At 38.1% G+C, this 27,915-nt stretch overlaps 1 protein-coding gene across 3 annotated transcripts in view; it reads right to left on the bottom strand.

Moving 5' to 3' along the window:
• Positions 1-9,059: 9,059 nt before the first annotated feature.
• The window catches only part of exoc6b (exocyst complex component 6B), a 90,113-nt gene continuing 71,257 nt past the window's right edge, over positions 9,060-27,915 (bottom strand). For all 3 annotated transcript variants that reach the window (XM_081599626.1, XM_008435626.3, XM_008435627.3), the window contains 2 exons: positions 14,478-14,590; positions 9,060-12,221 (listed from right to left, as the gene is read on the bottom strand). In XM_081599626.1, coding sequence (XP_081455752.1) covers positions 12,081-12,221; positions 14,478-14,590 — 254 coding nt within the window. In that variant the 3' untranslated portion in view covers positions 9,060-12,080. The remainder of the gene's footprint in view (positions 12,222-14,477; positions 14,591-27,915) is intronic.

Here is a 27,915-nt window from a genome sequence, read left to right as displayed (position 1 = left end):
AATAACTTTGTGCATTTAAGAATACTGGACTGTATTTGATCCTTTCTAGTTCAAATATGATCATATATGTTATCTATACACTTAAAAAATAATAAAAAAAAACAACTTTAGATGCATTAAACCATTTTTGTAATGTTATTAAAAATAGTGTCAAAAATTCTCAAATTAAACTTAAAGGAACATGTTTTAGAAGAGGTGTAGAGAAGACAGTTTTTAGTTTTGTTTTTAACCTAAAACCCAAATTATGTCATCATGTTCTTTTTTTTATCCGTTTTTATTTATGGTCTTATTTTGGGGACGTGTTTTCTACATACAAACAAACTGCTGGAGCTCGACTTGATTACTGTCCCAATCAGACCCGCTGCTCATCAGTGACATATTGTTTAAAAAATCCCTGTTTTCGAGGCGTCCGCTCCCCCGCCGACGTTCACACAGCTCGGTGCCGACGAGACGAAACGCACATCGCAAAGCTATTAGTCTGCGCTGCGGGAGGGAGAGAGAGAGAGAGGCGGGAGGGGGGCTGCAGCGTAAAGTGTGTCTGTTTGTCAAACAACGCGTTTCTTACAACCATCATGAGTTACACATGTACGGCGCTCCTCTGCACAGAGACACACTGTTGTTAATCAGGGCTTTATAGCTAACACATGTAGCACCAGTTGGCCATGATGACATACAGCCTCTGGCTTGAAAACATGGTTCATTAGGTCAGGGTGTGTGTGTGTGTGTGTGTTCACACTGCTCATGCTAAAGTGTTTGTGTTTATCTGAGTGAATCATTTGTGAGCACTGAGGATATAATAGAGTGTTTGTATCGAACTTTAACCATGATTTCCTTTGTAAGTAGAGAAGCGAACCGGATTACTAATCTGAGTGAGCGTTTGTTTTTTCCTGCAGGTTGTAAGTCATCACCACCTCCGTCTCTGTTTTTATCGTTTATTTGCTGAATCTCGTCATCAGTGGTGGGAAAAGTTCAAGTTCAGAGATTTAGAGCTGTTGTTCTGACGAAGACAAGATGCTATTCTAGTATAAACTGGGATTAATCTCAATTTTTTTTGTTTTTTCCAAGTGATGTTTACAGCAGGAATTCAAATCGGTTTTATTGTGAAAATCCAAGCCGTAGATCAGAAAGTGTCTGACTGGTTTTGGTTTGAAGCCAGATGAGACGTTTGAGGTGGAGAACGGGAATAAATCTGTCTGGGTTTTAATTCTAGTGTAGATATGAAACTACCATGACAACAACCAGTTGTTATGCTGTCCAAAGTGCGGCGCAGGGGCCGTTTTTGGCACCTCAACTGATTTTTTTGTGGCCCCCAAAACAGAATTCATGTACGGTTCATATCATTTTTTAATGGAAAATGTTAAAGTATTTATCCTTTAACAACAATATATAAGTTTTGCTTTTTAAAACATTTTAATATCTAAACATAAACTATATGCATTTCTGTTAATGAAACAAGAGTAAATAAGTGTTTTTATATCTTGGTTCTACAATAATTTACAGATTGTTTTCCCACAGAATAATTATTTTATTTAACTAAAATGTTGCATGTTTATTGTTTAGCAAGTTAATAAATGCACAAAATATTTTAACTTTTTTTATTTTACAAAAAAATACTAATATACTAAAACTGACTTTATTCTCAAAATATTATGACTTGTCTTACAACTTTATTCGCATATGACATTATTGTAATTTTATGACTTTCTAGTAATTTTATAACTTTATTCTGATAATACTATGATTTTATTTTTGAATTATTTCAAATAAGTATTATTTCGACTGTCATGTTATTTTGAATTAATTTTAGTACGACTTTATTCTCATAATTTTATGATTTTATTTATTCTTGTATTATTTTGGACGTTATTCTCATTATTTGGACCTTTTCTCATTATTTTATGACTTTATTCTCATATAACTATGATTTTATTCTTGTTTTATTTCAAATTTGTTCCACTATTATTTCTACTTCATTCTCATATTATTTTGAATTTATTCTCATAATTAAATGTTTAGATTTTCTTTGCGTGATCCTGGTACTCTGTTGTAAAGGCAATAAAAATAACTAAAATCACCTTTTAAACAACTGGACAATAAAACACCTGCAGGTTTTATCCTTTACATTCTGCACAAGTCAAAGACCGTGAACTTTTAAAATGTCCCATTAAATCCTAACGCCGGGAACGTTTAAAGTTACAAGACAATAACTGCAGAGGAATTCACCCGCTGAGACATGATGGGTTTTACATTCAACGCTCCGCCGAGAAGTTTCTAAACACAGCTGCTCCACAAACAGGAACGAGCGTCGGAGCCGGATCGCCGCTAAAACACCCAGCAAAACAACGACAGAAAAAAAAAAGATAAAAAAAATCATTGTGTACACCATCACTACCCATTTCCCAGAAGTGGTAGCAGTGATCTGTTAGTCAGTTTCCCTGTTGGACTTCTCGTACGTATATACACACACACGCACACACACACGCGCACACACACACACACACACGTTAACAAAGAAAAATTCCCAGAGAGGTCTGCATTGAATCAGATCTGAAAACGGGAATTACAGTATCGCCATCCGACACTTTAATGTTTTTTCTGCTCACCGTGGAGAACTGTGACATAACGCATTCCTCAACTTTAATCCTAAAACCAAATCCCGACCACACAGTCCAGCCAAAACGGCCCAAAAAATGTCCTCAAAGACGGACTAACGAGCAAAACGTCGCTAAAACACGGAGCGATCAGACTCAAATGTGGTCCACATAAAAAACAAAGGAATGAGCAGCTGGCAGAAGTTCACACAGAAACAAACGCACAGTAGTCGTCTTTGCTTCGCAAATAAAAAAGCACAAAGTTTCTGGTCAGGCCGCAGATATTTTTTGGGGGAGTATTAGTAAAACACATTTTGGATGGAAAGTGAAAGAGATGAACAGAAAGAAGTCCAGATGATTGGAACCGCAGGCATCCAGAGGGAAACAGACAGATAAATTATCCAGTCAAACATGATTCGCCTGGGACGCGTCCAGCTTTAAATCAACTTACTTTAATAAATCTTTTCTGGCGGATTTGTTTACTGGTTAGCCACAATCCAAGTTAGAGAGAAAAGCGTCTCAGTAGCTCAGGATCTTAATTTACTGCAAACCGTTGGAATAAGTGCCGACACAGATCATGTCCATTAGGTCAGAATGTCCAGAATGGTGATTTTGAAGACATGTTTTTATGATCGATTGGTTAATTTTGGAGACAAATTCTTAAGAAAAGTTGTGCTAATTTGTCTGAGTATTTAGTGCTTCTTTGTGTTGGTTTACAAAAAAAAAAGCTTCAGAAAAATCCAGAAATTACAGGGAAGGAAACTCCAGCAAAGAGGTGAGTTTGTGTTTATTTAACCTTTGACCCCCTGACGCTCATCAGTAACCAGGAGACTGGGGAAAGTGTGTGTGCTGTCTCATCTGTCTTCATTAGGCTACTGTGTGTGTGTGTGTTATGAAGCGCTTTGTTCTGGAGGTGAACCCACCTTTCTACCAAAACCAAGTCGGGTCTCCTCCTCCTCCTCCTGCGGGTCGCACCGAAAGAACATGGCCGCCCTTAAAGAAAGAAAACACAAAACATTTATTTACTTTCATTAATCTGTGCCAGATCTCAGCCAAAATAATCTGAAAGGATTACAACAAACAGGCCCGGTTCAAATCCAGCTGCATTCGTTTCAGTCCCAGCCAGGCTCCCCGTCCCGTCCCAGGAGATCACCGGGGTCCAATGAATGTTCTTCACAAAACCGAAACTATCAGACTTTATAAACAGTTTAATGTTTAGAAATCAACCAGAATCCAAACGGAGATCAAATGGAAACTAATCAGTCTGACTGCTGATCCAGATATATTCAGTTTACTGCTGATTTCTTTTGAAATATCAGCAACACCTTTAGAAACAAGACGATTTTCATCCATCGGTTTTTGGCTCAAACCTCCTGAGATCAACCTGATCTTGTTGTTGTACATCTATCCACCTGCTCCTCTCTGTGTGAAGCAAAGATAACGACCTGATATCTGATTGTCTCAGCCAGACGGTATGCAAAGGAGAATCAAACCAGGAAGTGATGGAGATGCTTTGAGTTTTGTTGACATGAACAGGTGCAGGATGAGCTGGATGGATGCAGACCAATGCTCATCTTCAGTTTCGGTACAAAGCTCTGATGTGAAACACCTGAAGTAACACCTGTAGCAGAAAAACAGCAGCAAACATGAGGTAACAAATGCTCAGCTCACAGGAGACCAAGATTAAACTTTATCGACTACTTTCAAAACACAACATGGAGCCAAACACCTCTACGAATCACCTGTCCAGAAACCAACCAGAAACTAACCAAAATATAATCAGGAAACTACTGGAAATCAACCAGAATCCAACTGGAAACCAACCAGAATCCAACTGGAAACCAACTAGAATCCAACTGGAAACCAACCAGAATCCAACTGGAAACCAACCAGAATCCAACTGGAAACCAACCAGAATCCAACTGGAAACCAACCAGAATCCAACTGGAAACCAACCAGAATCCAACTGGAAACCAACTAGAATCCAACTGGAAATCAACCAGAATCCAACTGGAAACCAACCAGAATCCAACTGGAAACCAACTAGAATCCAACTGGAAACCAACCAGAATCCAACTGGAAACCAACCAGAATCCAACTGGAAACCAACCAGAATCCAACTGGAAACCAACCAGAATCCAACTGGAAACCAACTAGAATCCAACTGGAAACCAACTAGAATCCAACTGGAAACCAATCAGAATCCAACCAGAATCCAACTAAACACCAACCATAATCCAATCGGAAACCAACCAGAATCCAACTGGAAACCAATCAGAATCCAACCAGAATCCAACTGGAAACCAACCAGAATCCAACTGGAAACCAATCAGAATCCAACCAGAATCCAACTGGAAACCAACCAGAATCCAACTGGAAACCAATCAGAATCCAACCATAATCCAATTGGAAACCAACCAGAATCCAACTGGAAACCAACCAGAATCCAACTAAACACCAACCATAATCCAATCGGAAACCAACCAGAATCCAACCAAAATCCAACTAAAAACCAACCATAATCCAACCAGAATCCAACCGGAAACCAACCAGAAACCAACTAAATCACATTATTTAGTTGATGGAACATGGTGGTGGCAGCATCATTCATAGTGATGACAGGTAAACACAGAAACGGGGTCAATTAGCTCAAAGCAATGGCCTTTGAGCTAATTGAAATGGCCTAGTCAAAGTCCAAACCCAAATCCAATTGAAAATCTTGAGAACAGACTGAGCTTGAGGTAGAAAGTTGTGAGAAATGTTCAGTCTAGACTCAGGTGGTTTATTAATGTACTTCATGATTTTCTTCCACTTCACCATAATAAAATCACATAAAATCCCAATAAAACCAGTTCAACTTGTGGTTTAAATGTGTAAATTGGACAAACAGTTCAGTGGGTGTAAATACTTCTGCAGGAAACAAGAGTTTTTTGGGTTTTTTTCGTGGTTGCGTACCGGCTCCTTCCGCTTTTGGACGCAGGATCCAGGTTCACTAGTTCGTGCAGGAAGTCGTCGTCGTTTATCGCCCATCTCTTCCTGTTTCTATATTTAGCTTTCATATCTTCCTGTTCGAATGGCCAATCAAATCGGAGCGTCTCATGAAAACAAAGAGATCCGATTAGACAAATCCATAAAGATGAACAGATATGAGGAGTGAGTGAAACAAATGAAGGGTCTGAACTGACTGACCCGGAAGACCAGCATGCATCAGTAAAGGATAACAAAATGGCTCAGCAAGTAAAAATAGACAGAAGATAAAATGTTTGCATCTTTAATCTTAGTTTATGATTCAAAGAGTTGTAATTCTGAAACCACGATTTCATTTCAGGTCATCAAACACAGGCTAAAAAAGTCTCAACCAACCTGATCATCTGTGGAAAACTCGCTCCTTCCCATTTCTAAGAATTGGTTTCCCAACCTTACAGCAATCAAGCTTTTCCCACCCATAGAAACTGAAGACTTTTACACCTCTGTCAATGAACTTTGGCCTATTTCTCTTTGCAGAATTACTTCATTCCAACCACAATGGAGAGTTTTTGACCATTCCATGACCTTTGTGGTCTTTAATGTCATTAATAGAAGTTATGCTGAAGTTAATGAAACATTATCTACAAACATTCAGTAAACATCGACTGGATTTTAACTAGATGTTTGTTGAATGTTTGTTCCTGTTTTACCTTGTTTTCTGGAGACGTTCGCCACGAACGTTCAGCAAACATCGGCTGGACTTAGTCATTCGCTGAACATTAAATGGCGTTTCGTTTTGATGTTTGGTGAACATTGTCTGCAATGTGAACGTTTTCAAATGACGTTCACCAAACATCAAAATGAAGCACCACTAAACATGTTTTATAGGGTTCCAATGGACTTTACTAAGACGTTCGCAGAACACAACGTGAACATTCAGTGTTTTGATGTTCATCGAACATTGTCCGCTAGCATAAACGATTCACTGATGTTCACAGAACATCAAAACATTAAGCAATCCGTGAACATTGGCTAGTCTTTACTGAACATCCACCAAACATTTGTTTTCTTTTGACGTTCAGCGAATGTCGTCTGCAAATGTTCGTCAAATGTTCAATTTTATCCGAGAATGTTTAAGGTCGCCTACACCGTTTTCAGTCAGATATATTTGGTGTTTGATCCATTAAAAGTGTTTTTAGTGGGAGTCTCAAGTATTTGTGAATTTCAGCAATTAACCGGCGTTTGTGTTCAACATCAGGGATCCACTGACTGTCGATTCAACTTTTGTTGCAGTGAATCTCATTAAAATGTCTGTTTTCAAAAATCTTTTAAAACAGTACAAATTTGTTTATTATATCCATCTATATATAGGTTTATTATATATATATTAAAGTGAAACTATCCCTTTAAAGCTACCCATCCTTCACAGCCTCGTCTTGGTTCTGCTCGGTTCTGAAGGCTCTAACTGGGTTTTGCTCCTGAGCAGCAGATGAAACATGAAGATGGCTTTGAGATTTGATGGATCTGCTTCAGACCACATTACTGCGACCCGCGGGTTGTCAGCGCATAAATAATGAGATAACTCACACACATGTTGCGGCGCCGTCGTTCTGTTGAACACCTTGGAAAATATGCAGAAGGAAGGTTCACATCAGAGGAGAAGAGCAGGAAAACGCTGTAGGATTGGACTGGGACACGCTGGATTTACCTGCTTTTATTTCTCTACACGTCGTCCTTCCTTGGTTTTATCAAGTGAAACTTACGGAAGCACTGAACTGCCAAATCTTGTAAAAACAAGACAACTCTCGTTTTATTGTGATTTAAAAAACCTCGCAAAGCAAGAAACTTGTCCAATTTTAATGACATACAAATGTTAAAAGAAGAAAAATTTATTTTAACAAAGTTTATATTTCCTTAAAACCAAAATATCTTTCAAATAATAAATGTCATAATGCTAAAAGTAGGATTTTTAAATTTGGTTTTTAAAAAACGGGGTGAGAAGAAGGAATCTGTCAGAATAGTGTATTTTTAGATCTCATTATGTGAAAGTTTGTTATTTTAACAAGATACTGTTGCTGAATTTATTTTGAATTTTGGCAGTAATGTGAACATTGCAGGTCAGATTGACAGAAAAAAAAAAAATAATAATAATATATCAACCTCTACCAAATAATTTTGGTCTAGTTTCTAGTGCAAATATTTTAGTACACTTGGAATAAGACCAAACTAACTTACAAGCATTTTTTTTAATATTAACTTGTTTTCAATCAATAATTATTGAAATTTGATTTTTTTTCACTTATATTTCTCATGTCATAAGTGAAATAATCCGCCTGTGGAAATAGTCCTTTAAAACTGTGAACTGTTGATGCTAACGTTAGCATCGGGGACGTCTGTGCTGCTGGAACATGTTTAGCATCAAAATGCTAGTTTAACTTAGCAAATATGCTAACTCCTTTTAGCACAACTTAAATACAACAATAGTCTTTTCCAACGCCCAATCAAGTTGTTTTTAGAGGCAAAAATTGGTACAAGAGACATCTGCAAACCAAACGGCTTTGATGTTTGCAGATGTCACTTGTGCGTCAGATTTATGGGTGTACCAGAAACGTGCGCGAACAAAGGTTCCAGTCCCTGAAATGTCAGTTGGACCTTTTGCTGCCTCCTGTGATTTTTTTTTTTCAGAGCACATCATCGTTTGGTACAAACAGGAAATAACAGACATGTTAGCAACAACAGGGTGAACATGGTGGAGAAGAGTTCATGGATTCTGTGATCACATTAAAATTTCAAAACTGAACAACTGACAAACCTTTGGAAAAGGAACTTAAAGAAGGAACTAAAATCTGAAGAGTCAGCAGGTTTTCGCAGTGGTTATAATGTGACAGCACGCCGACTCATCCCTTCTAGAAATTTTTAGCCATGAATGTTTTAAGAAAACTGAACAAAGGTGGTTCGGCGACGGGTCAGAGCAAAAAGGCCAGTTTATTGGAAACGTCTTGGAGCTTTTGGTTGTTTTGGATTCAGATAAATTCCCAGAAGAAATTCACTTTGTCTCATCATTACTGTCATTTCCTTCAGGTTGTGACTCAGTAAAAAAAAAAAAAACTGTTTCTAGGAGCTGAAAACAAAGATATTGATGTTTTCAACACGTTTCTATGTAGGTTTCTAAAGTGAAATTAAACTTTAACCTTGCGCTTCGTTTTGAGAGATCTGTATTGAAAATTACATGCCTGGAATCATTTTTGCAATTTATTATCACTTTTTCAAGTAGAAAAATCAACATTTTCCGCAGTAAATGTTATTTTACGAAACAGTTTTGGTTGCGAAGTTAAGCGGTCTGCTTACTGGATGTTTTGCATCAAACTTTTTCCGGCAATAAAACTTTGACCATTTTCTTTTACGTACTTTACTTCCATTCTGTTTGAAACTGAGCCGTTGAGCCAGAAAATAGAATCAATTTCAAAAATATCTTCAAATAAACAAAACTTGAAGAAAATATTCACCAGTTTGCACTTTTATTCCATTTTTAATCTGTTGGCATATCTCATTTATTAGTATTTTCATAAATTAGTGGTATACTACATCAGAGTGTACAGTGTATTTAATGTCACAACAGTTTTTGCTTCGCACAAACAAAGTAACAACATCTTCTGCAGAGAGAAGACTCAGGAAAAACCAACAGAAAAAGGACTGAATCTCATGTTTTAACGCAAAAAAATATCCAAAAACCCTCCAAGATGCACTAATGCTGTGAGTCAAAAACAAGTGAAACCAGTTATAAGTTTGACATGCGGGAAAATGTTTTTTTTTTTTTATGTAAACCATCAGTAAACTGTCCAAACACGCAGTATTGCTCCTTCAATGACTGAACAACATCGTACAGCAAAGGCACATTCAACACCCCGTTCCCTTTTGGAAAAGTAAAAAACAAACCAAAAAAAAAAAAAGACAAAATGTAACTAAAGTTCTCGTAGAAATGCACAAAATGAGACGCCGCTCAGCAAAATCAAGACAGAAAGCGGAACAAAATGTTCTTCATGAAACAGAAAAACTTACATTTATGTCTGAATCCCTTTAAAAAGCACACACTGTTCGTTAATTCATTAAACGCGCTGCTGCATTTTCCAATATTGCACCCAAGTTCAACGAAAACAAAGAAAGAGAAATAAAGAAAGAAAAAAAGATTATTAGTTTGAGAAACAATCTAGTGTGAAAGTAAGTAGATGTTGTGCTTTAATTAGTGAACTGTGTGTAAAAGTATTGAGATCTTGGCGTCATGGAAGACAGGACTGAGTGTGCTTGGCATTAATGGTTCTACACAAACAATGTAAAGCGGTTGCCAGGTTGGAGCATTATCCCCCACTCCACTTTAAGACCCAGTTATTTATAATTATTCATAAACAAACACCCTTTCTGTTCTGATCAAGTTTCACTGAAAGGATTGGGAGGAAAAAAGTTGCCATGTTTGGACAACATCCCCCATTTTCTTTAGCTTTACGTCCCTCACTCTCTGTGTGGAGGTGTAAAGTTCTGGCACCGGTTCAAGTATTTGCAGGTTGTATGTTAGACGGTTTTCTGTGAAGTGGGGTTGTTTGAGAGCCTTTTGTATAAATATAATCAGTCAAAACAATCAAACTACAAAATTCACCAAATTTAGCAGCAATAAACAGAAACATCTGTGTTTCCAGAGAAATTATTGCTTCATAGGGAGCACAACATCTATATTTTTCACTGCTGTTCTGTAAAAATGGTAAGCTATCTAAAAAGTACTTTTGAAAATTTTTTCAGCTTAAGATCTTTTTTTCAGCCCCCCCCCCCAAAAAAGAAGAATTTTTTTGGCTCCAATTGTGTTGCACAGTTTGCAGATGGTTTCCCAACTTGTCGTTCTAAAAAAACAAATGTTTCCAACTGACTTTTTTTTTTTTACAATTGAATCTGAACAGTAGTTTTGAAATTTTTTCCAGCTTTATATCATTTTCAGTTACAAAGATTTTTATAATTATTATTTTTTTAGCTCCATAGATCTGGTTTCCCATATTCAAAAAACCAACTCCAGTATTTATATGGAAAACCTAACAAGGTAATAAGCTAATATAATTTTTTTACCTTTAGCTGTTATGTAAATGACCCACTAATGCTAAAATGACAACAGTGTAAAGATTTTTCATTTTTATTTTAAAATGGTCGAATTCTACTTTGGTAAGATATTGACAGCTCATGACTGCTCCACAGAACTCCACTTTTGAATAAATCTCTAATATCTCCAAAATTAGTATGGTTCTTCAGTCAAGATGAGATGTTGACCGCTTATAACTGCTCCATAGATCCACATATCAGCCAATATTCCGTAAACTAGGAACTGTTTTCCAATCCAGGATCACTGAGACTGAAGCCTGGGAAGATAGTGACTGCTCATACTTAGGCCACAGAACCCAAATATTCCTTAAATGTAGATTTTTTTTCCCTCTAAGCTAATGTTTCAAGGCTTTTCATTCAACCCCACTTCGCAGAATCCAAACTACAGTCATGTTAAAAAGAAAACACACCCAAAGGTGTACTTAGTTTCACAAAACGTTTCCATTTTGGTTCCATTTGTGTTTTTTTTAAACTGATGTTTGCATTTGAATGTTAGACTATTTGTACATTTTGATCCAACAACCAGTGGGTGTCTTTTTTAATTTAATATGACTATATCCCTTTAAGAAAATATTGCAGTAACATTCTGTATTTACTTTGTTTTTTTTAGACTTTATTTCAGTGCTTTTCTAAGTTCTCAGCAACCTAACATGACATCACAAACAGCAGAATAATCTCTCAGACGTACATTCAACGTGCTTCCTCGTTGTGCTACAGGAAACGAAGACGAGCGAAGTGGAAGACAATAAAAGTCGCTTCTTAAACCAACCTATTCGGTCGGGAAAAATGGAAGAGTCTCAGGCTAAATTTGGCGTTCATGGATTCCTTATGAACCGTTTCCATGGAAACGTTTTACGTCTCAATGAGCAATGAGTCCTGAAAGGCCAAATGAGAATTGTTTTTTACTAAGTCTGACCAAATTTTTGTTTTTTTTACCTTAAAAGTCGTGAAAGTACAACAAACCATGTAGAATGAAATATTTTAAATTAAAAAAAATAATTATTATCCTCCAATTTCACAAAAAAAAATCTTTGTTTTACTTTTCTCTTGACTTCTGAAGTTGAGAGAAGTCAAAAATTTGGTCAGACTTTGTAAATGTTTTATTTTCTTGTTTGGCCTTTCAGGACTTCCGTACATCTGGCACCATATGGAGTAATAAGTCAAACCTGACAGCATGAATGAAGTTCAGGAGCAGCACCTTTAGATTCGGCTCATAAATCTGCTGCTTCTCGACCAAAATAAAGGCTCAGTAGCTTTCTATGAGGATGTGCTAACTGACGGCAGCTTGGTTAGCAACTAAAGAGCAGGAGATCGGATGGAAACAAAAACCAAAATCGCGGCGCTAGTTCTGATTTTTGGCTGATGGAAGGCGCTCCTGACCAATCAGGAGGCTCCGTTTAGGCATGATGCTGCGCGATGAGGTTGCGTAGCTGTTTGATGACGGCGTCGATGAGCTTCTGTCGGTCTCTGTCCGCCTTCTTGAACTGGGCGAGGACGACATTCTTCCTGCTCGTCTCCTTCATCCTGCAGGCAGAAAAACGAGGACAGGAGATGTTTTGGGGGTGAAAGGTCAAAACAAGGCTAGAGGAGTGTAAGAACATGCATCTGCAACAACTGTTCAACAGTTCCCTGAAAAACTATTTATAATTTAGGTTCCTAAAGACTTTTTGTTCAAATTATGGGAAAATTATCGCAGACAAATTTAAATCTTCTCACAAAAGAAGCAGGTTTTATGGTTTCTCCTGCAAGGTTTGTATTTTTCCTGTGACTTTACCTGAAAAGCAGCAGAGCCCAAATCTGTTTGTGATTGATTTACTAAAATTGGTTAAATATGAGAATTCAAAAGAAGAGTGACTTAAACTGTGTTTTTATTGCTGAGAATAGATTAAATCGAGCCTAAATTAAATTTGTAAAGTGTTGTAATAAGCACTTAAAAAACATGCAGACACTTTTTTGGGGGAATAAATTAATATTTTAGGTGTCTGAAAACTGACCTTTTTCAAAAATCTATCAAATGTAATGTTACATTTGAAAGGGATTCCACCGTTACCTAGCAACCTCAGCCATGCTAAGCCCTGTTAACTAGCAACCCAAGCTGAGTTCCAGCACATTTGGTCAGCTGGTTTTTCCGCTGCATGCCTTGGCTTCTGGAAAAGCCAAGTGTTTTGTTGTTGACTTACCATCCAGAAACCACTTGCTGCATTCTTATTATGTTGTGCAGGAGGCGCCACTTCTGCTTTTCAATGATGTATGGTTGTATAATTGCAAATTTAAGAATGATTTTGTGCAAAAGAAAGTAATGAACATGTCTTGTATTGCTCATAGAGCTGTCCTAATCTGTTCCAGGAAAGTATAATAGGTCACCTTTAAATTGATACAAAAAGTGTTGACACCCCTGGCAAAGGGGAAATACTTTTGGACAGTAGTGTAAACACATTAAAAACACACAGATATGCAGTTGCATACTGGATCTCCAGGAGGTTTAGTCATACCTCGTCTCCTTTTGGGGTTTGTTCATTACGTATTCGCGTTCTTGATGTAAAAACTTTCACAAACCATTAATCCACAAACTCTGATTAAAACTGTTTGTTTTCATGCAGGCTGAGTGTGAGAGAGGATGTGATTCAGATCAGTGTTACCACACAAGCTCAGATCTCTGCATCGTCAGCGATGGTTCAGATACAGGCCGATGGGGGCGGCGTTTTTGGAGAGATAAACCTCAGTATCATCAACATATCGGCTGATTTTCCATTAACACAGAGAGTCCCTCAGGTGAGATTTCACACTCACGCTATTAAAACTGGTTAGGAGGGCTTCAAAGTCACATGCCTGCACTCAACATGACACACACAACCGTACAGACGATACTCACGGCTTAAACAACCTGTCCGAACAGGAGGAGAAGGAACGACAGGAAACAGGAGTTCAGATGAAGATGATAAGCTGGGAATCATTTCCACATCGTTTTGTTGTTTTTCTAAATGTACGTGGGACAGATCTCACATTCCACCCTAAAACCACGATTTCTGGATCTGTTCTGATTTCTGAATGTGAATCAACAGCATTTAATACATTTATTTTCTTTGGCCTTTCAGCCAATTGATTATTGGGATCAGAGGTGACGTCACACTGTGTGTGGAAGACAAACCGCTGTAAAGCAGGGTTGAATGTGGAGTTAAATTTTTTAAGGTTTTATAGATTAACATGGTTATAGATGTCATAGATAACATCTATAAATGTTTTAGATGTCATCTATGACCCTAAAACGTTAACCCACCCTAACGTTTAGGGTCAGGGTGGGCTAATTCTAAAATGCTAATCATAAACATCAGCTCTGCTAACGCCAAAGCGCTAAATTCAATCACAGTACGTTGCCCTCGACAGGCTCACATCTGTCATTACTCTCCTACCTGTACGGTTTGCGCTTCAGGAAGTGATTCTTTGGACCTTTCACTCGTGATTTCAGTTTTAAAGTTGTTGAGAATTGCCAACTATGTTTCTGACTTTATCTGAGAATAAAATAACTTATATAATATATATAATATTTTTTTAACAGAAAAAAATGCAAGGGTGTTCCAAGCTGACTAGCAGTGCTCAGCAACTAGTTTTGAACTTTTTAGCCATCTTACAATCAGTAAATCCAGAAAATTTTATTTTCTTAGCAGTTTTTCTGTAAAAATGTTTCATAAACTTGATAGCATGACATATAGCAGCAGCTATGCTAATCCTCTGCAGTAAAAACAAACAGTCTGTGAAACCCAGAGTGTCGCTAAAACTCACTTCTCCAGCAGGGCCAGCGCAGTGTGTGGGTTGACTCTCAGGTATTTGCAGGTGGACTTCCCGTAGTCGGCCAGGTAAGTGGACCAGTCCCACTGGGTGAAAAGGTCCAGTAACTGAACCAAAACATTGAGAAAGAGGAAGAGAGATTTAGAGAGAATGACTCACAGATTCAAAGATCAGCTGAAGCCTGAGAACGTTAACACCAACATCAACAACGTCCGCATGCGAAGGGCGATATGCTAACCAGCTACAGGAGCAGGGAGTTACCACACTGCAGCTTTGAATGAGTTCAAAGCTGCAAAATATCATCAGAAATATGGAGAGATTTATGAGATTATTGAAATTAAGAGTTTTTTTTATGAGAAGCTTTTTAGGATCAAAGGAAATTCAGATTTTTAAAATACTTTTAAACTTTTAACCATTTTTTAAAATCTTTGCTAGTTTTTCACTCCAAGTAAGCAATAAAAAAGATAATTTATTAGTACATTTCCATGAAGGAATGACAGAAAACTAGTTCAGAGTATTCTTTACAGCATCATTTAGAAACTAAAGCTTGGATTCAAACCTGATCCAACTGCTTGTTTAAAACGTCTGAATGAGGAAGAGACGGCTTGGTCTCTGACTGACCTTCCTGTTATGAGTTAACTGTGCTGCGTTTTCTCTGTGCTAAACGAGCAAAGCGCAAACAGAGCAGCCATAATCTTCCTAAGAACTTAGAGGGGACTATACAAACTGAATTAGCATTGGATTTACAAACACTGGAGCTGGACGGTTTCTTTTTCTCCAACATGACAAATACCTGGCCTCCATTAAAAGCTCTGTTTTTATGACATCTCAGAGCTAAATGTCACTTAAAAAAAACAAAACAAAGAGCAAATAAAGAGGCAATGAGGAACGGTGTCATCTTCGTCTAACTGACCCACTATTCAAAGTGTTGCATAACCAGCTGCTGCCCTACTGAACCCTGCGTAAAACACACATGCAGAAACAGGCAGGCTAACCCGTAAGCCACCTCCGTCTGTGTGTGAGCAGGGAGCCCCAGTGAACTCCACGTAACACCAAACACACACAGATCCAGAGAGAGAAACCATATGTGAGCGAGGGATGAGAGAGGAGGAGGTGGAGCAGAGAGATGGAGAGCAAAACCACATGTGGGGAAGATGGAGGGCACAAATGAAAGAGCAGAGATGGAAACAGACACCGAACAGCGAACGCGACAAATGGGAGGAGAGGCAGGGTGAGGAGTGGAATGACAGGCTGCCGAGGAAAGGAAGAGCTCATATTTAGCCTTTTTGAATGACACCAATTTCTTTTGAACTATTTTTAAAACGGGGTCATGTGGGAAAACTATAAGCATTCAGTATTCTATCTACAATGGACATATTTCTGTGTGGTTTCAATTTGAGGAATCATAGAGATGTTCAAATTAACGGCTTCTCAGAGTTAAGATAACAGCTTTTCAAAGCTGAACTCAAACTCAAGCTAAAGCTTCACAGAGTCCAGCTAACGACTTCTCAGAATCAAGCTATAAAGTCAAGCTAACAAGCACTCAAACTCAAGCTAATGTCTTCTAAGATAAGTGCTAAAAGCTTTTCATTTGCTAGTAGGCGCTCAACTTCAAGAAAACTTCAAGCTAACAGTTTCTCAGAGTTGAGCTATAAAGTCAAGCTAACAGGCACTCAAACACAGGCCAACAGCTTTTCAGTGTTCAGAAAATGGCTAAGCTTGGCACACAAACTCAAGATAACTGCTTCTTGTCTTCAAGCTAAGGGCTTTTCAGAGTCAATCTAATGGCTTCACATAGTTGAGTAAACAGGCACTCAAACTCAAGTTAAAGGTTTCCAAAGATCAAGCTAACAGGTAGTTCGAATTGAACTAGCAGCTTCTAAAAGAAGAGGCAAGTTGAGCTAACACTGTAGTTCAAGCTAAAGGCTTTTCAGAGTTAAGCTAACAGCTACTAGTCAACCATGGTGGTGGCAGTGTGATGATCAGGATCAGAATGACTCGACATTATTGATGGAACATTGAATTCTGCTCCCTGCTACAACATTCGGAAAGAAAATGTTGCAGGACGTAGATTCAAAACATGCTAGCAAATTAGAGTCCGAATGCCTTAGAAACAAAACTAAAACACTAAACTATTGCTGAAATGAATCAATGTTGCAAAGAAAAGTAGGTGAAGTATCTCATGAGTGATGTAAGAGTCACTGTTCACCAGTTGCTGATGATCCAGGGTGGAGTAAGTTTTTCACATTGGGCCATAGGTTAGTTTTGACAGCTTTTCTTGGCTAATAAATGACATTACAATTTGTTTACTCAGGTTATTGTCCGGTATCACTTGAGTTAAGAGTTTTCTTAAACGTAAACTTGAATCATTTCCTCCATTTTTATGACCGCTGTAAATCTAAGTGAGGAGGTCAAGGCTGCCATTCCCTAAAACAGGAAGTTTCCTGAATATTTGCTCTGTTCGGTTCAATCAGCCATCACAGGGAAGACGAATGCCTCTTTGTACTTCCTCCCCTTTCTCCTTGTTTTCCTCCCACCTTCATCCAACTCCCACTATCTGCTATCTGTTTTCTTCTCCTTCCCCGGTCCTCCCACTGCCGTGTTCCCCTCTCCTTGTCCTCAAGTTCACCCCGTTGTGGCCGAGGTTTGACCCGCTAATCCTCTCGTATAAACAAGTACAAACAGGCGTGCTGCGTGTGCACTCAGGAACAGGTACATTGCAGCAGACAAAAAAAAAAGAAAAAGATCGGTGTTAATCAGATACAGGAAGCTGAGCAGGACTTTTATGGCTGTATGGATGTAGCTTCACAACAAAAAAAGGACACATTTGTGTTTATTTATTTCTAATTCATATCAATCATCCAACTGCTGCTGAATATAAAGAACAAACTGTCAGTTTATCTCATTTTAATGGTGTTTCAGGTGTCCATTACTGAGAAACGTCTCCTCAGCAGCATTTGGTTACCTTCCCAACAGAGGCTGTTTGTCCAACCAGATTTTGGAGGAGGTTGGCCGATTCCCAACAGTCCAACTTTTCTTTCTCAACTCCAATGGCTTTTACTCTTGCCAATGTTGTCACTGTAAACCTTTTTAAATGTTTCTGTTCATTTGATTTTAATCTATGCAATCCAGTCCAATTTTATGGCATTAAATCAACACAGAAATGAATTATTTATTCTGCTGGATGAAGTAAGTAGGTCGGTTTGGTAGATTTGGTTGGATTCGGGACCAAACTTGCAACATTTTGTGGTTCTCTTTCACACTGCAGAGTCAAACCAACCAAACTGTTTTAAGAACCTGTTCCCCTCCTCGCCTGCGGTGGCGCTGCACCAAGAACCACCAAAGGAGACGACACGAAGACCTCTGAAGGAAATTGTGAGCGTCACTTCCTTATTCACAGAATGTAGACAGAAATGGAGTGGCGTCAAATTAAAGGGGTCGTACGAATTATCTTTTGTTTTTGGTAAAAAAAAAAAAAAAAACACGAACCATTTGTCCTGCTAGTGCTAGACTTAGTTTTGGTTGTATTTACCCAGAATCCCCTGCACTATAGTCCACTTCCTGCTTTGGGAGCGATCTCCGGGCTGTTTGCCGTTCTAATATACATTCAATTAATAACTTTCAAATACTTAAATACTCATTATTTGGTTTTCATCACAAAGTTTTGTATTAATATATGAGTAAACTGGGTCAGTGGCAGTTGACTTTTCTTTTGTTCTTGTTTTCACATCCATAAAAATCCTGAAGTATTAATTATTCCTATTAATACAACTCGCCTGATATCAGGTTATGAGTTTTATATAAAGTAGAATGTATGCAAAACATTTCAGTAGAAAAAAAAAACAAGAACAAAGAAAAGTCAACCGCCACTGACCCAGTTTACTCCCATATTAATACAAAACTTTGTTTGTGATGAAAACCAAATCATTACACACTTGAGATAAACAGTTTGAGATTTTGCCTGTGTGAGGTCATCCGGTGATTCTCAAAAACTACTAATAACCATTTATGATGATTAGATGATTTAATTTAGTAATAAATCTTTGTTGCAGTGTATAGTCTGGCAAGTCAACTCTCTTCAGATTCATTTTATTTTAAACCAACGGTGTAATTTAATACGTGGCTAACTGAATAAGTCAGCCTATTCTGACAATTACCGATGGTTTTTGAGATTTACACAAGCTGAAGGGAGGACAGATAAAAGGCATCCTGCAGTTGTTACAGGAAGCAACCCTGAAATGTCGTGTTAACACTCACCAGGAAAGAAGACCAACACCAAACCGCAGACTGATAAGCTGGCAGCACAGCTACAATATTTACATTTTATCTGAAAACGGACTGCTGCCTAAACTCTGGCACACCAAATCGGCTCATCTCTTTTTAAAAAACATGCGGCGTGTTTGAGCTGTTAGCGTGCTGAGCTCAGGCTAACAGATTACAAATGGCCCATAAAACATGCAACAGAAACAGGCAACTTAATACGCGTCTGCAGGAGAAAGAAAACGCACGGCTAAAAGAGAGAAAATTAATAATTTACAGGCAGTTAAAGGTGTAACATGGTGTAGCATTCATCACTATTAAACTACACTAGTTCACAGTAAAATTCCAGCACTTTGCAACCGTTTTCAAGGAAAGTGTTCAAACTTTTCCAGCACCAAACTTTGGAGATAGAAACACAAATTAAGACAATTAAATACAGGGCTGGAAAATAAATCCATATCAATACGCATTTCAACTGACACATGATCAATATCAATAAAATATTCAATATTTAACACAGAGAATATTCACTGAGCTCCGATCCAAAGGAAAGACTTCAGCCGCTCAAACTTTCACAGAAGGTTGGAGGAACTTACTAATCCGCTCTTTGGTTACCTAGCAACTCGCTCATTCTGTGGTTACCTAGCAACGGCCTGCTAGGTAACAGCAGCAGCAGTTTAAGGTTTCTACGTTCCATACCAGGGACAAGGCAAATTAAAACATAACAAAATGTTTCGAATAGACTCTGTTCCAAAAAAAGTGAGGCACACACACAATTCCAGCAGGTCCAAATTAATCATCAAAATGACTGATAGAATAATCGATAACTAGAATAATCAATAGTTGCAGCCCTAGTATCAACACAAACAATTTCAACCCAAGATAATTTACCAGTCTCTACAAACGTAAAGTTGTTGAAACAATTCCTAAATTCAGACAGAAGAAAAACTCAACTTTACCAAGTGTTTCGGTCTAGTTTGTAGTGTAAAAATCTCAGCACATGTAAATTAAGACTAAAACAACTTAGAAGTAACTTTTTAGCAACATATGGGAGCTAGTGTTAAATTTATGCTTTCTTAATATAAAAAAGTAAAAGTTCAACTGGCAGATTATTTCACATAGGAAAAATTGTCTTGTAAGGAGCAGAAATTTTTTTATTTTAATGATAGTTGCACGTGAAAAATGAGAAAACTAACTTAAAAGTAAATTTTCAGTGAGAAACAAGAACTTGTTCTCAGTTAATACTTCTTCAATATTGATTAAAAAAAAATCACTAGTCACTATTTCACTTATAACGACCTTTTTCCCGCGTTATAAGTGAACTCTTACTTTCTTTATAGTCAATATTAAGGAATTATTGACTTAAAACAAATTCCTACAATAATAATCTCAGTGATTCCTTAATGTTGATTAAAAAAAAAAGATGCACTGACTTGAAACAAGCTCCTATATCTTGCTGAAAAGTTATTTTAAGTTGGTTTTTGGGGTGAAAAATGGAGGACGAGACAAAGCAGACAGGACTCCTGAAAATGAAAAACAGAGAAGAAGAAAAAATAAAAAAAACTGCGTGGGCTTTTCCAAAGATAAAAAAAAACGAGGCACACGCGATCCAGCAGGTCCTGCTGCCGAACCCGCTCCCACACACACACACACACACACACACACCTGACCCTGGATTCACCCGCAGCACACACACTCAGAGAAACCGGCAGGTCCCTTTCTTCACCTCTAGTTGAACCTTTCTCTCCGTCTCGCTCCCCCTCTCTCACCTCGCCGTGACCTCCCCCCTGCACTATCGCTCCACACACGCGCACACACACACACACACACAGATTATTGCTTCCTCTTATTCTTCCAGGAGGGACGAGCACAAAAACAAAGTGATGCGTTACCCTCACTTTTCTTGTTTTCTCTCCCTCCATCTCTCGTTTCACTCCTATTATTTCTCTCCATCACCATATTCTCCTCCTCAGCCTCATCTATCGTCCTCCCTCCATCTTTATTTACCTTCTTCTCTCTCTCCAGGAGCGTTTTCCTTCCTCTCCTTTCACTTGTCAGAGATGTTGATGCCAACTCCGGCCGTTTATTTTCCTTGTTTACACTCTGCAAATCCAAACTCTTCCGCCTTTATGAAAACTCAATAAATGCTGGAAACTTCTCCATTTTTCCCCCTCTCCAAGCTGTCAGTCTCCCTGAACGTTTGACATGCAGAGAGGTCAGAGGTCACTAAAAGCAGTGAAAGTGGATGGGACTTTTATCAAACACAGCAGCCATTTTGGCAGCCGTCCATCTCAGCCGTCTGGCTCCAGACCGCAGCTGTCCTCCATCAATCACCCATCAAATCTGTCGGCTCTCTTCAGCCATAAAACTCCTCAAAAAACGGCAAAAGGAAATTATGACAGCCACACTGAGAGGTTGTTTTTTTAAAATTACGGGAATAAAGTCATAAAGACATTGTGTTACCAGAAGAAAGCTGTAAAACTACCAGAAAAAAAGTTGTTTTATCGAGAACAAAGCTTTGATAGTTTTTAAGACCACAAAGCGACTCGTCAAGTTTGTGATTCTCTGTTGTTTAAACAGCTTCAGTCATGAAACTGATAATAATGTGAAGCTGATGTGTGAACAGATGAGTCCTTATTTATGAAACGAAAACCAAACTATAACTTCACAAGTTACACCTTACAATATTTTCTTGCATTGTTACTTTATTCTCATAATAAATTAATTCTCGTACGACTTCTCGTATTTTTACTATTTTTTATTGCATTATGGACTCTCTTAATGAGTTTCTCTCATTAAATTATTCTCATATTGTTTTGATGTAATGTACGACACAATTGACCATATAGAGATTATGTAAAAGGCTAAATTTTGCATCCAAAAAATTGAAATTTTTCCAACTTATTTGACTTAAAGCATGATATAATATATAATTTAATAGTATTAATTTATTATAAACATTTTCTATTTTCCATCTTATTTTATTAATTTTCATTTTTTTGCATGTTTTTTCTCTTATTTTTCTTATTTTGTGCTTATTTAATGCATTGTTTTTATTTATATCTATATTGTGAATTTTGGCAGGATATACCCTCCATATTTATGGAGAAACTACTTTTAAAGGCAAAATGAAGCTGCTGTTCAACATTTGAGCTCATCAACTACATGAAAGGAAAAGGAAATGTTTTTATTATTATTTACAGACTGGCTTCCTTCTTATTTAGGGGTATCAGAGTAACGGGGGGAGGTATCATAAAACAGAAATCTGTTTAGGACAAGCTGAAGTCGTTGGACATTACGCCTCACGTCAAGCAGAGTTTAAAGTTCACCGAAAGCAGTGAAAGTGGTTCCAATCGTCTCCAGTCCTAAACGCCCGTCTGTCATCGGCCGTCTCCTCAACTTTATCTGTCAAACTTCGGAGGTCAGAGGTCACCATCAGCACGCACGCCGACACCCGTCACCTGAGATTAAAAAGCCGAGGAGACATCCAGGCTGAACGTAGAGATTTTTGGCGCTTGTCCGTCACGCGGATGGTTTGCGTCCTGCCCGTCCTTCATCCAGGAATTCAACTCCAAGGAAAAGTGCTTTTCAACTTTATCAGGAAGACAACTGCCGCCGTCGGCCATCTTTAACCTCATCTGCAAGACGTGGAGAAGCAGATCTTTTGCTTCTCTTTGGTCTTTTTCCCCGTTACTATGTTTAAGATAAAGTCCTAACGCTAAACAAACGCTCGATTGCTGTGTCAACTCACCATTTATTACCATTTTCCAAACTGATTATTGATTTATTGGTCTAGTGGTTCTCCACAGAGTTACATGTTGTTCAGAAGTGGAATAAGTGAAGAAAAACAGCTTCTTAATCTGCCACAGTGCCAACAGTTGTGACTCTACTGTCAGGTTTCACAATGTAAATCTTAAGATAATGAAATACTAAACATTTTCTGTGCCAAAACATCCTATTTGTTTAGTTTTTTAATGTCCTCAATGATGGTACAAGACACTTAAGCATTTTCAGCCGTATATCAAAATAAAATAAATGTCACTGGAAAATATCACAATTTTCTATCAAAATATGTCTTTATCCTCTCAGTTTTATTCAATGTGTTGATTATTCAGTTTGTATCGTACAACCAGGGGTGAAAGTAAGGGGGTACGGCAGGGTACTGCGTACCCCTTAAAGATTTAGCGGGGGGTACGCAGTACCTGCAAGAGAGGGGAGCAGCTGTCAGCTGTAAAGAATCAGTGGGTTCACTGTGCAGCCGTGACTGATTAGCTTTTCAAGAACAATCTAAAACAGACTTAATCAGTTAATAAGTAACTTTTTTCCCCATTTCATATTTCTGAACTCTTAATGTTTTGTTAGAGCAGCGGTGCAACACGTCGATCGCGGAAGATTTTGAGTCAATCTAGGCTTTAGGTGACAAACTGAACGCAGCCAGGAGGCTGAGAGCAGCACGTCCTCCTCTGACTCGCTGAAAAAGTTAGTAACTTTATTAAAGAACAACAAAAAAATCAACAAAACGTGTTCAAATTAATGACCCAACAACAATAATAATCTCAGTGATTATTGTTTCAACAAAGTGTTGCGCAATTCTGTGCGTTTTGGTTCCATTACCAAAATAACGAGCAGAGCAGGAGTTTAAAATTAGCTAATTAACCACCGCTGTGTTCAGGGGAGCGCTTATTAATACTCGCAAAATAAATATCAAGCCTGCAAACCTAATATCGTAATGGACTGAATGTTTTTAACAATCTCTGGTCGGCTTGTGGAGCGCAGGAGGTTGCCATGGCAACGGGTCTGCTTAAATCACAGAAAGACAGAGAATAAAAATGTGCGAGTGGTTTAGAGTTGATCACCTGTTCGGGTTGTTTTACCTTTGTCTTGGCTCATCACAGCCGCTGTAGTTTCTGAACATTCAACAAACGACAAACTTTTACTAATTACCTCGTTCTTTGTGACTATACGTCATACACAACAAACATCAAACACGGTAAATATGTCTCATTAGGTATTAAACAAATGGCTTCTACCGCGATAATTATGTGAAGTTAAATTGTCCAATATAAAAAAAATTTTTGGTGCCGTCGAGCTCAAAGTCTGAGAGGCTTGTCCTTTAACAATTTCTTTTGCCTCTTATTTAGTGGAAATATTGATGTTGATGAGATTTAATGAACCTTTTTCAACCTTTATAGCTTCACTGTTGAAAATGAGGCTCTAACATTCACAAATGACATTGAAATAAAATCCAGTCCAACATCTGGTTTGAGGTGATTCCTCTGGAACCTGTTGGAGGAAAAATATCCCAACTTCAGAAGATGAGCTTTAACCTAACAGAGCTCTGTTAGGTTAAAGCTAACAGAGCTTGTCCGTATGAGAGTCAGGGTGAGGAGGCGCCATGTTAGGAAGACGAAGTGGAAGCTGCAGGATCTTCAGAACAAACAGGTCATGATGCTAGGCTACTGATTATCCCTCTATCTGGACACAGGAGCAATATAACCAGTTTAAAAGCTAAAATAAATGGTTATATGCCAGACATGGAAAACTGGGATGCACTCCATGCCATGATGTTCAGGATTTAGGTCTCATGGCATCTCAAGGTGTCAACATTGCAGCCAGTGGGCTGAAGGAAATACAGCTTTATTTTGTAGCAATTCAAGAGCTACCCAACTTTTATATAGTTGGGTAGCTACTGTATAAGCTACCCAATAGCTTATATATATATATATATATACACACACATTTTTTTTTGTTATCATAGTACCCCCAAGAATTTAAAACTACTTTCACCCCTGCGTACAACACCTGATGGAAAAAGGTAAAGATAACGTTGTCCTCCTATTTTTGGAGCATCTCCAGGTCTGCTTGGCGTTCACATTTACATCCAAACAGCAGTTCATTTCACCCCTCCGCTAATGAACCAGACCTTATAGTCAAATGAATTAAAGTTGGATTAAAGCGGACTAAACAAGAACGCTCATTAAGAATATTGTTTCTTTTCAAAATTAAGAACAGTATCTCAGATCCTGCATATTCATTGATCATAAAATTGCACAAACTGCAATTATGAAAATAAATGTGCTCAACGGAAACAGCAATTACAAAAGAGCTCAAGATTTTTCATATAAAGTTTTTGCTCTAGGGTGAAGTGATTTTTAGCCTCTACTGAAATTAGTGTATTTTGTAAAACCGCTATGGAAACCCTTTTGTCTCATTACACGATCAACAACTGGATGTTACTACTGGCGGAGACAACGAAGAAGACAACCCTAAGTGGTTGGAGGATGATGGTGCTGCATGTTTTATTAATGACTTACTGCTTGAACAAACTCATTTATGTGGGATTTTAATTGCGTTAAAATCCCACATAAAAATGAATAAAAATTGACTTCAAACTAAAATTCCTTGCGATTTCTAAAAACGTAGTATCCGAACTTTCATCTTTTTTTTTCTCTTTTCAATCACGTCAGCTTGAGTTTATTTTGCGGTAAAATCTCAGCGGTTTGATCATTTTGGAGCCACTAATCCTAAACGTTCCCTCCAGTGTGAAGCATCCCAGCACGGCTCACCTCATTGACTGACGCGCCGCAGGAAGAGACTTCACACTTAACCCCGGAGCTGGGAGGTCAACGGTCACACTGGGAGGTTATCAGGCGACACTGGCGCAGCTACTGGTTCTCTGTCTCTGAGAGGATCCTTCTCCAGTTTAAACAAACACGTCCAGCTGTCCTAGTTTCCCCAACCAGGCTGCATTTCAGGAAGATGGCTTTTGAAATTTCCCCTGTTGCAGATGAAAGAGTCTTTACAAGCCTGCAGCTCGGGCCGTATCGCTCCATCATGAGCTATGACTGGAATGAGGTAAGCTGGGATGTTTATCGCTCTGCAGCAGGGAACTAATTTTACATTCTCACAGCAGAGCCAAGAGCTAAATTAAAACCAAAAGCGTGTATCTTTGTACGTCTGCCACCGCCGCAGAGCAGCGCGCCGCTGCCAGTGACCACAACACAGTGCCGCCGCTTCAGCGCTCAGGCTGAACTCGACGGCTCGTCATGTACGAGCCGAACGCGGGGAAGCTAGCCTCTGTTCTCGTTCACAGAGAGGTCAGAGGTCAGCTGCAGATCACAAACGTTTCAGAGGTTCAGACCTCATGAACGCATCTTGGAGAAGGTAAATCACTCCAAGTAGTCGAGTTTTTGGATTGGAGACCATTTTCTCATTGAAACAGAAGCAAAATCTTAACATGAAAACGGATTTCTACCCTGACAGACGCAAGTTTTATCGTTATTTACAGTTTCAGCTCCTTAAAAGCAATAGAACAGTTTCAAACTCTCATCAGATCATCAGCAGAAAGATTTAAAGGGGCAGTGCTATATAAAATCAACAATTCACTCTTTTATGCGTGTTTGAGACTTCCTTTAATCTCCATGGCAACCATTCCGCAAAACACCTGGCTGGGCTAAGCTCCGCCCACAAAACGCAGCTCCTCCTCGATTGATCTTTTCACAGATTATGAGTCTCATAACTGTAAAAAAACATTTTTATAAAAGTTACATTCTGCATCTTTAAGCAAACTTTTAAAATGTTGCAAAAAGGAAAAATGCCTATCTGCCGTATTTTTCCATCTACATGTTATTCAAAGTAGAATAAAATTCATGCTTTATTCAACTTTTCAATTCGAGTTTCCCCAAAGTGGAAGATGTATAAAACTATGAGTTGATGAAATTAAGAGTCCAGCTGACTCGTTTCCAGTGACGTGAGTGAAAGTTAAACCGCAGCTGAACTCCTGGACAGGATCTAACCTCCGCTGAAGGAGCCGGGCTGACTTTCAGAGTCTAAATGGAGCTAAAAGCTGCTGTTTTCCAGCCTGTTTGTTTTGGACTATTCCGTCTTTATTTGCTTTATCAGCGCACCGTGCAGCTCCCAGCGGGCCGCCCTCGTTTATCGTCTCGCTCCCTTCTTCCTCCTCCGTAACGTCGAGTTACCCTCCGCCTGACCTCCTTTTCTCCTGCACTTTCTCCAATATTTCCACAATCACTCTTTTTTTGAGGCTTCGCTCGTCCTTCTCTTCTCTCCGTCTCTGTCCGTCTCCGCCTGCGCAGTGTCTAACTGACAAGGGAGACCCCTGGTTGAACCACCGCGCTCTGGGATTTTTTCCCCCTCCTGCGCTCCATCGTTTTTTTTAGCTCGTCACTTTGTAAGCAGGTACCAGAATTCATCCGTCGCTGCTGATAACGAACGGACAGAACAGGAGATGTTCAATATTTAGTATTTAATATAAAGACAATAACATTTGTAGCAAGAATAGCAAATCTTGCTGGATGATAAATTGTCCTGGTAATTATCAACTCTATTATAGTTAACTTAAACTAACAAAATAACTAAGACTGAGAAAACATTTTCATTCGCGAAAATAAATAAAAGCAGTAATTAATGGGGAAAAAACTAACCTTTTTGAAAAAAAAAAGAAAATTAACAAAAGTATGAAAAAACTAAAACTATTATTGTAATAAAAACAAACTTAGACAATATTTAATAATAAAAACTAACAAACACTAAAACAAACTAGACAAAAAGTCACAAATAAAACTAAATTGAAAGTAAAATCTTAACAAGAAAAGCTAATCTAAAATTAAATATTTAACAAAATAAAAATGTTATATTTAACTAATAAATAAAAATTAGCAAACACTAAAAATTAATTAAGACTGAATTAGAGAAAAAGTCAAAACGAAATAAAACAAACTAAATAATATTTAACTGGGAATAAAAAATAGCAAAAATACTATTTTTTTATTACCAGTGTAATAAAATTAAAACTGAATTAGACAAAAAGTCAAAATGAAGAACTAAACTGAAATTAAACAATATTGAACTAAATATACAAACGAACACACTAAATAGTTTCTTTTGAACCATAATAAATGGAACATTGACCAAAATATTTGATGAGTATTGATTATTGATAAACTGTCTTATTGGTTTATTGCTGATTGTTTGATGTCTTTATGTTTTTATGCTGCCTTGCTGCTGAAACTGTGCTACAAATAAACTTGGTTTGTTGGTTCAGTTCCTTGAGACGACATTAATTGTAAATAAAGATCATCCTTGTGACAAAAGTCCCACAGCGTAAAGACGCCATGTTGGATTCCCAGGTGTAAAACATTAGTGACACTTC

This window comes from Poecilia reticulata, chromosome 18 (genome assembly GCF_904066995.2).
Source record: "Poecilia reticulata chromosome 18, P_reticulata-male-v2, whole genome shotgun sequence".
Lineage (NCBI taxonomy): Eukaryota > Metazoa > Chordata > Actinopteri > Cyprinodontiformes > Poeciliidae > Poecilia > Poecilia reticulata.
Note: the sequence above shows the minus strand (reverse complement) of the source record. Positions and strands in the feature narration are given on the sequence as shown.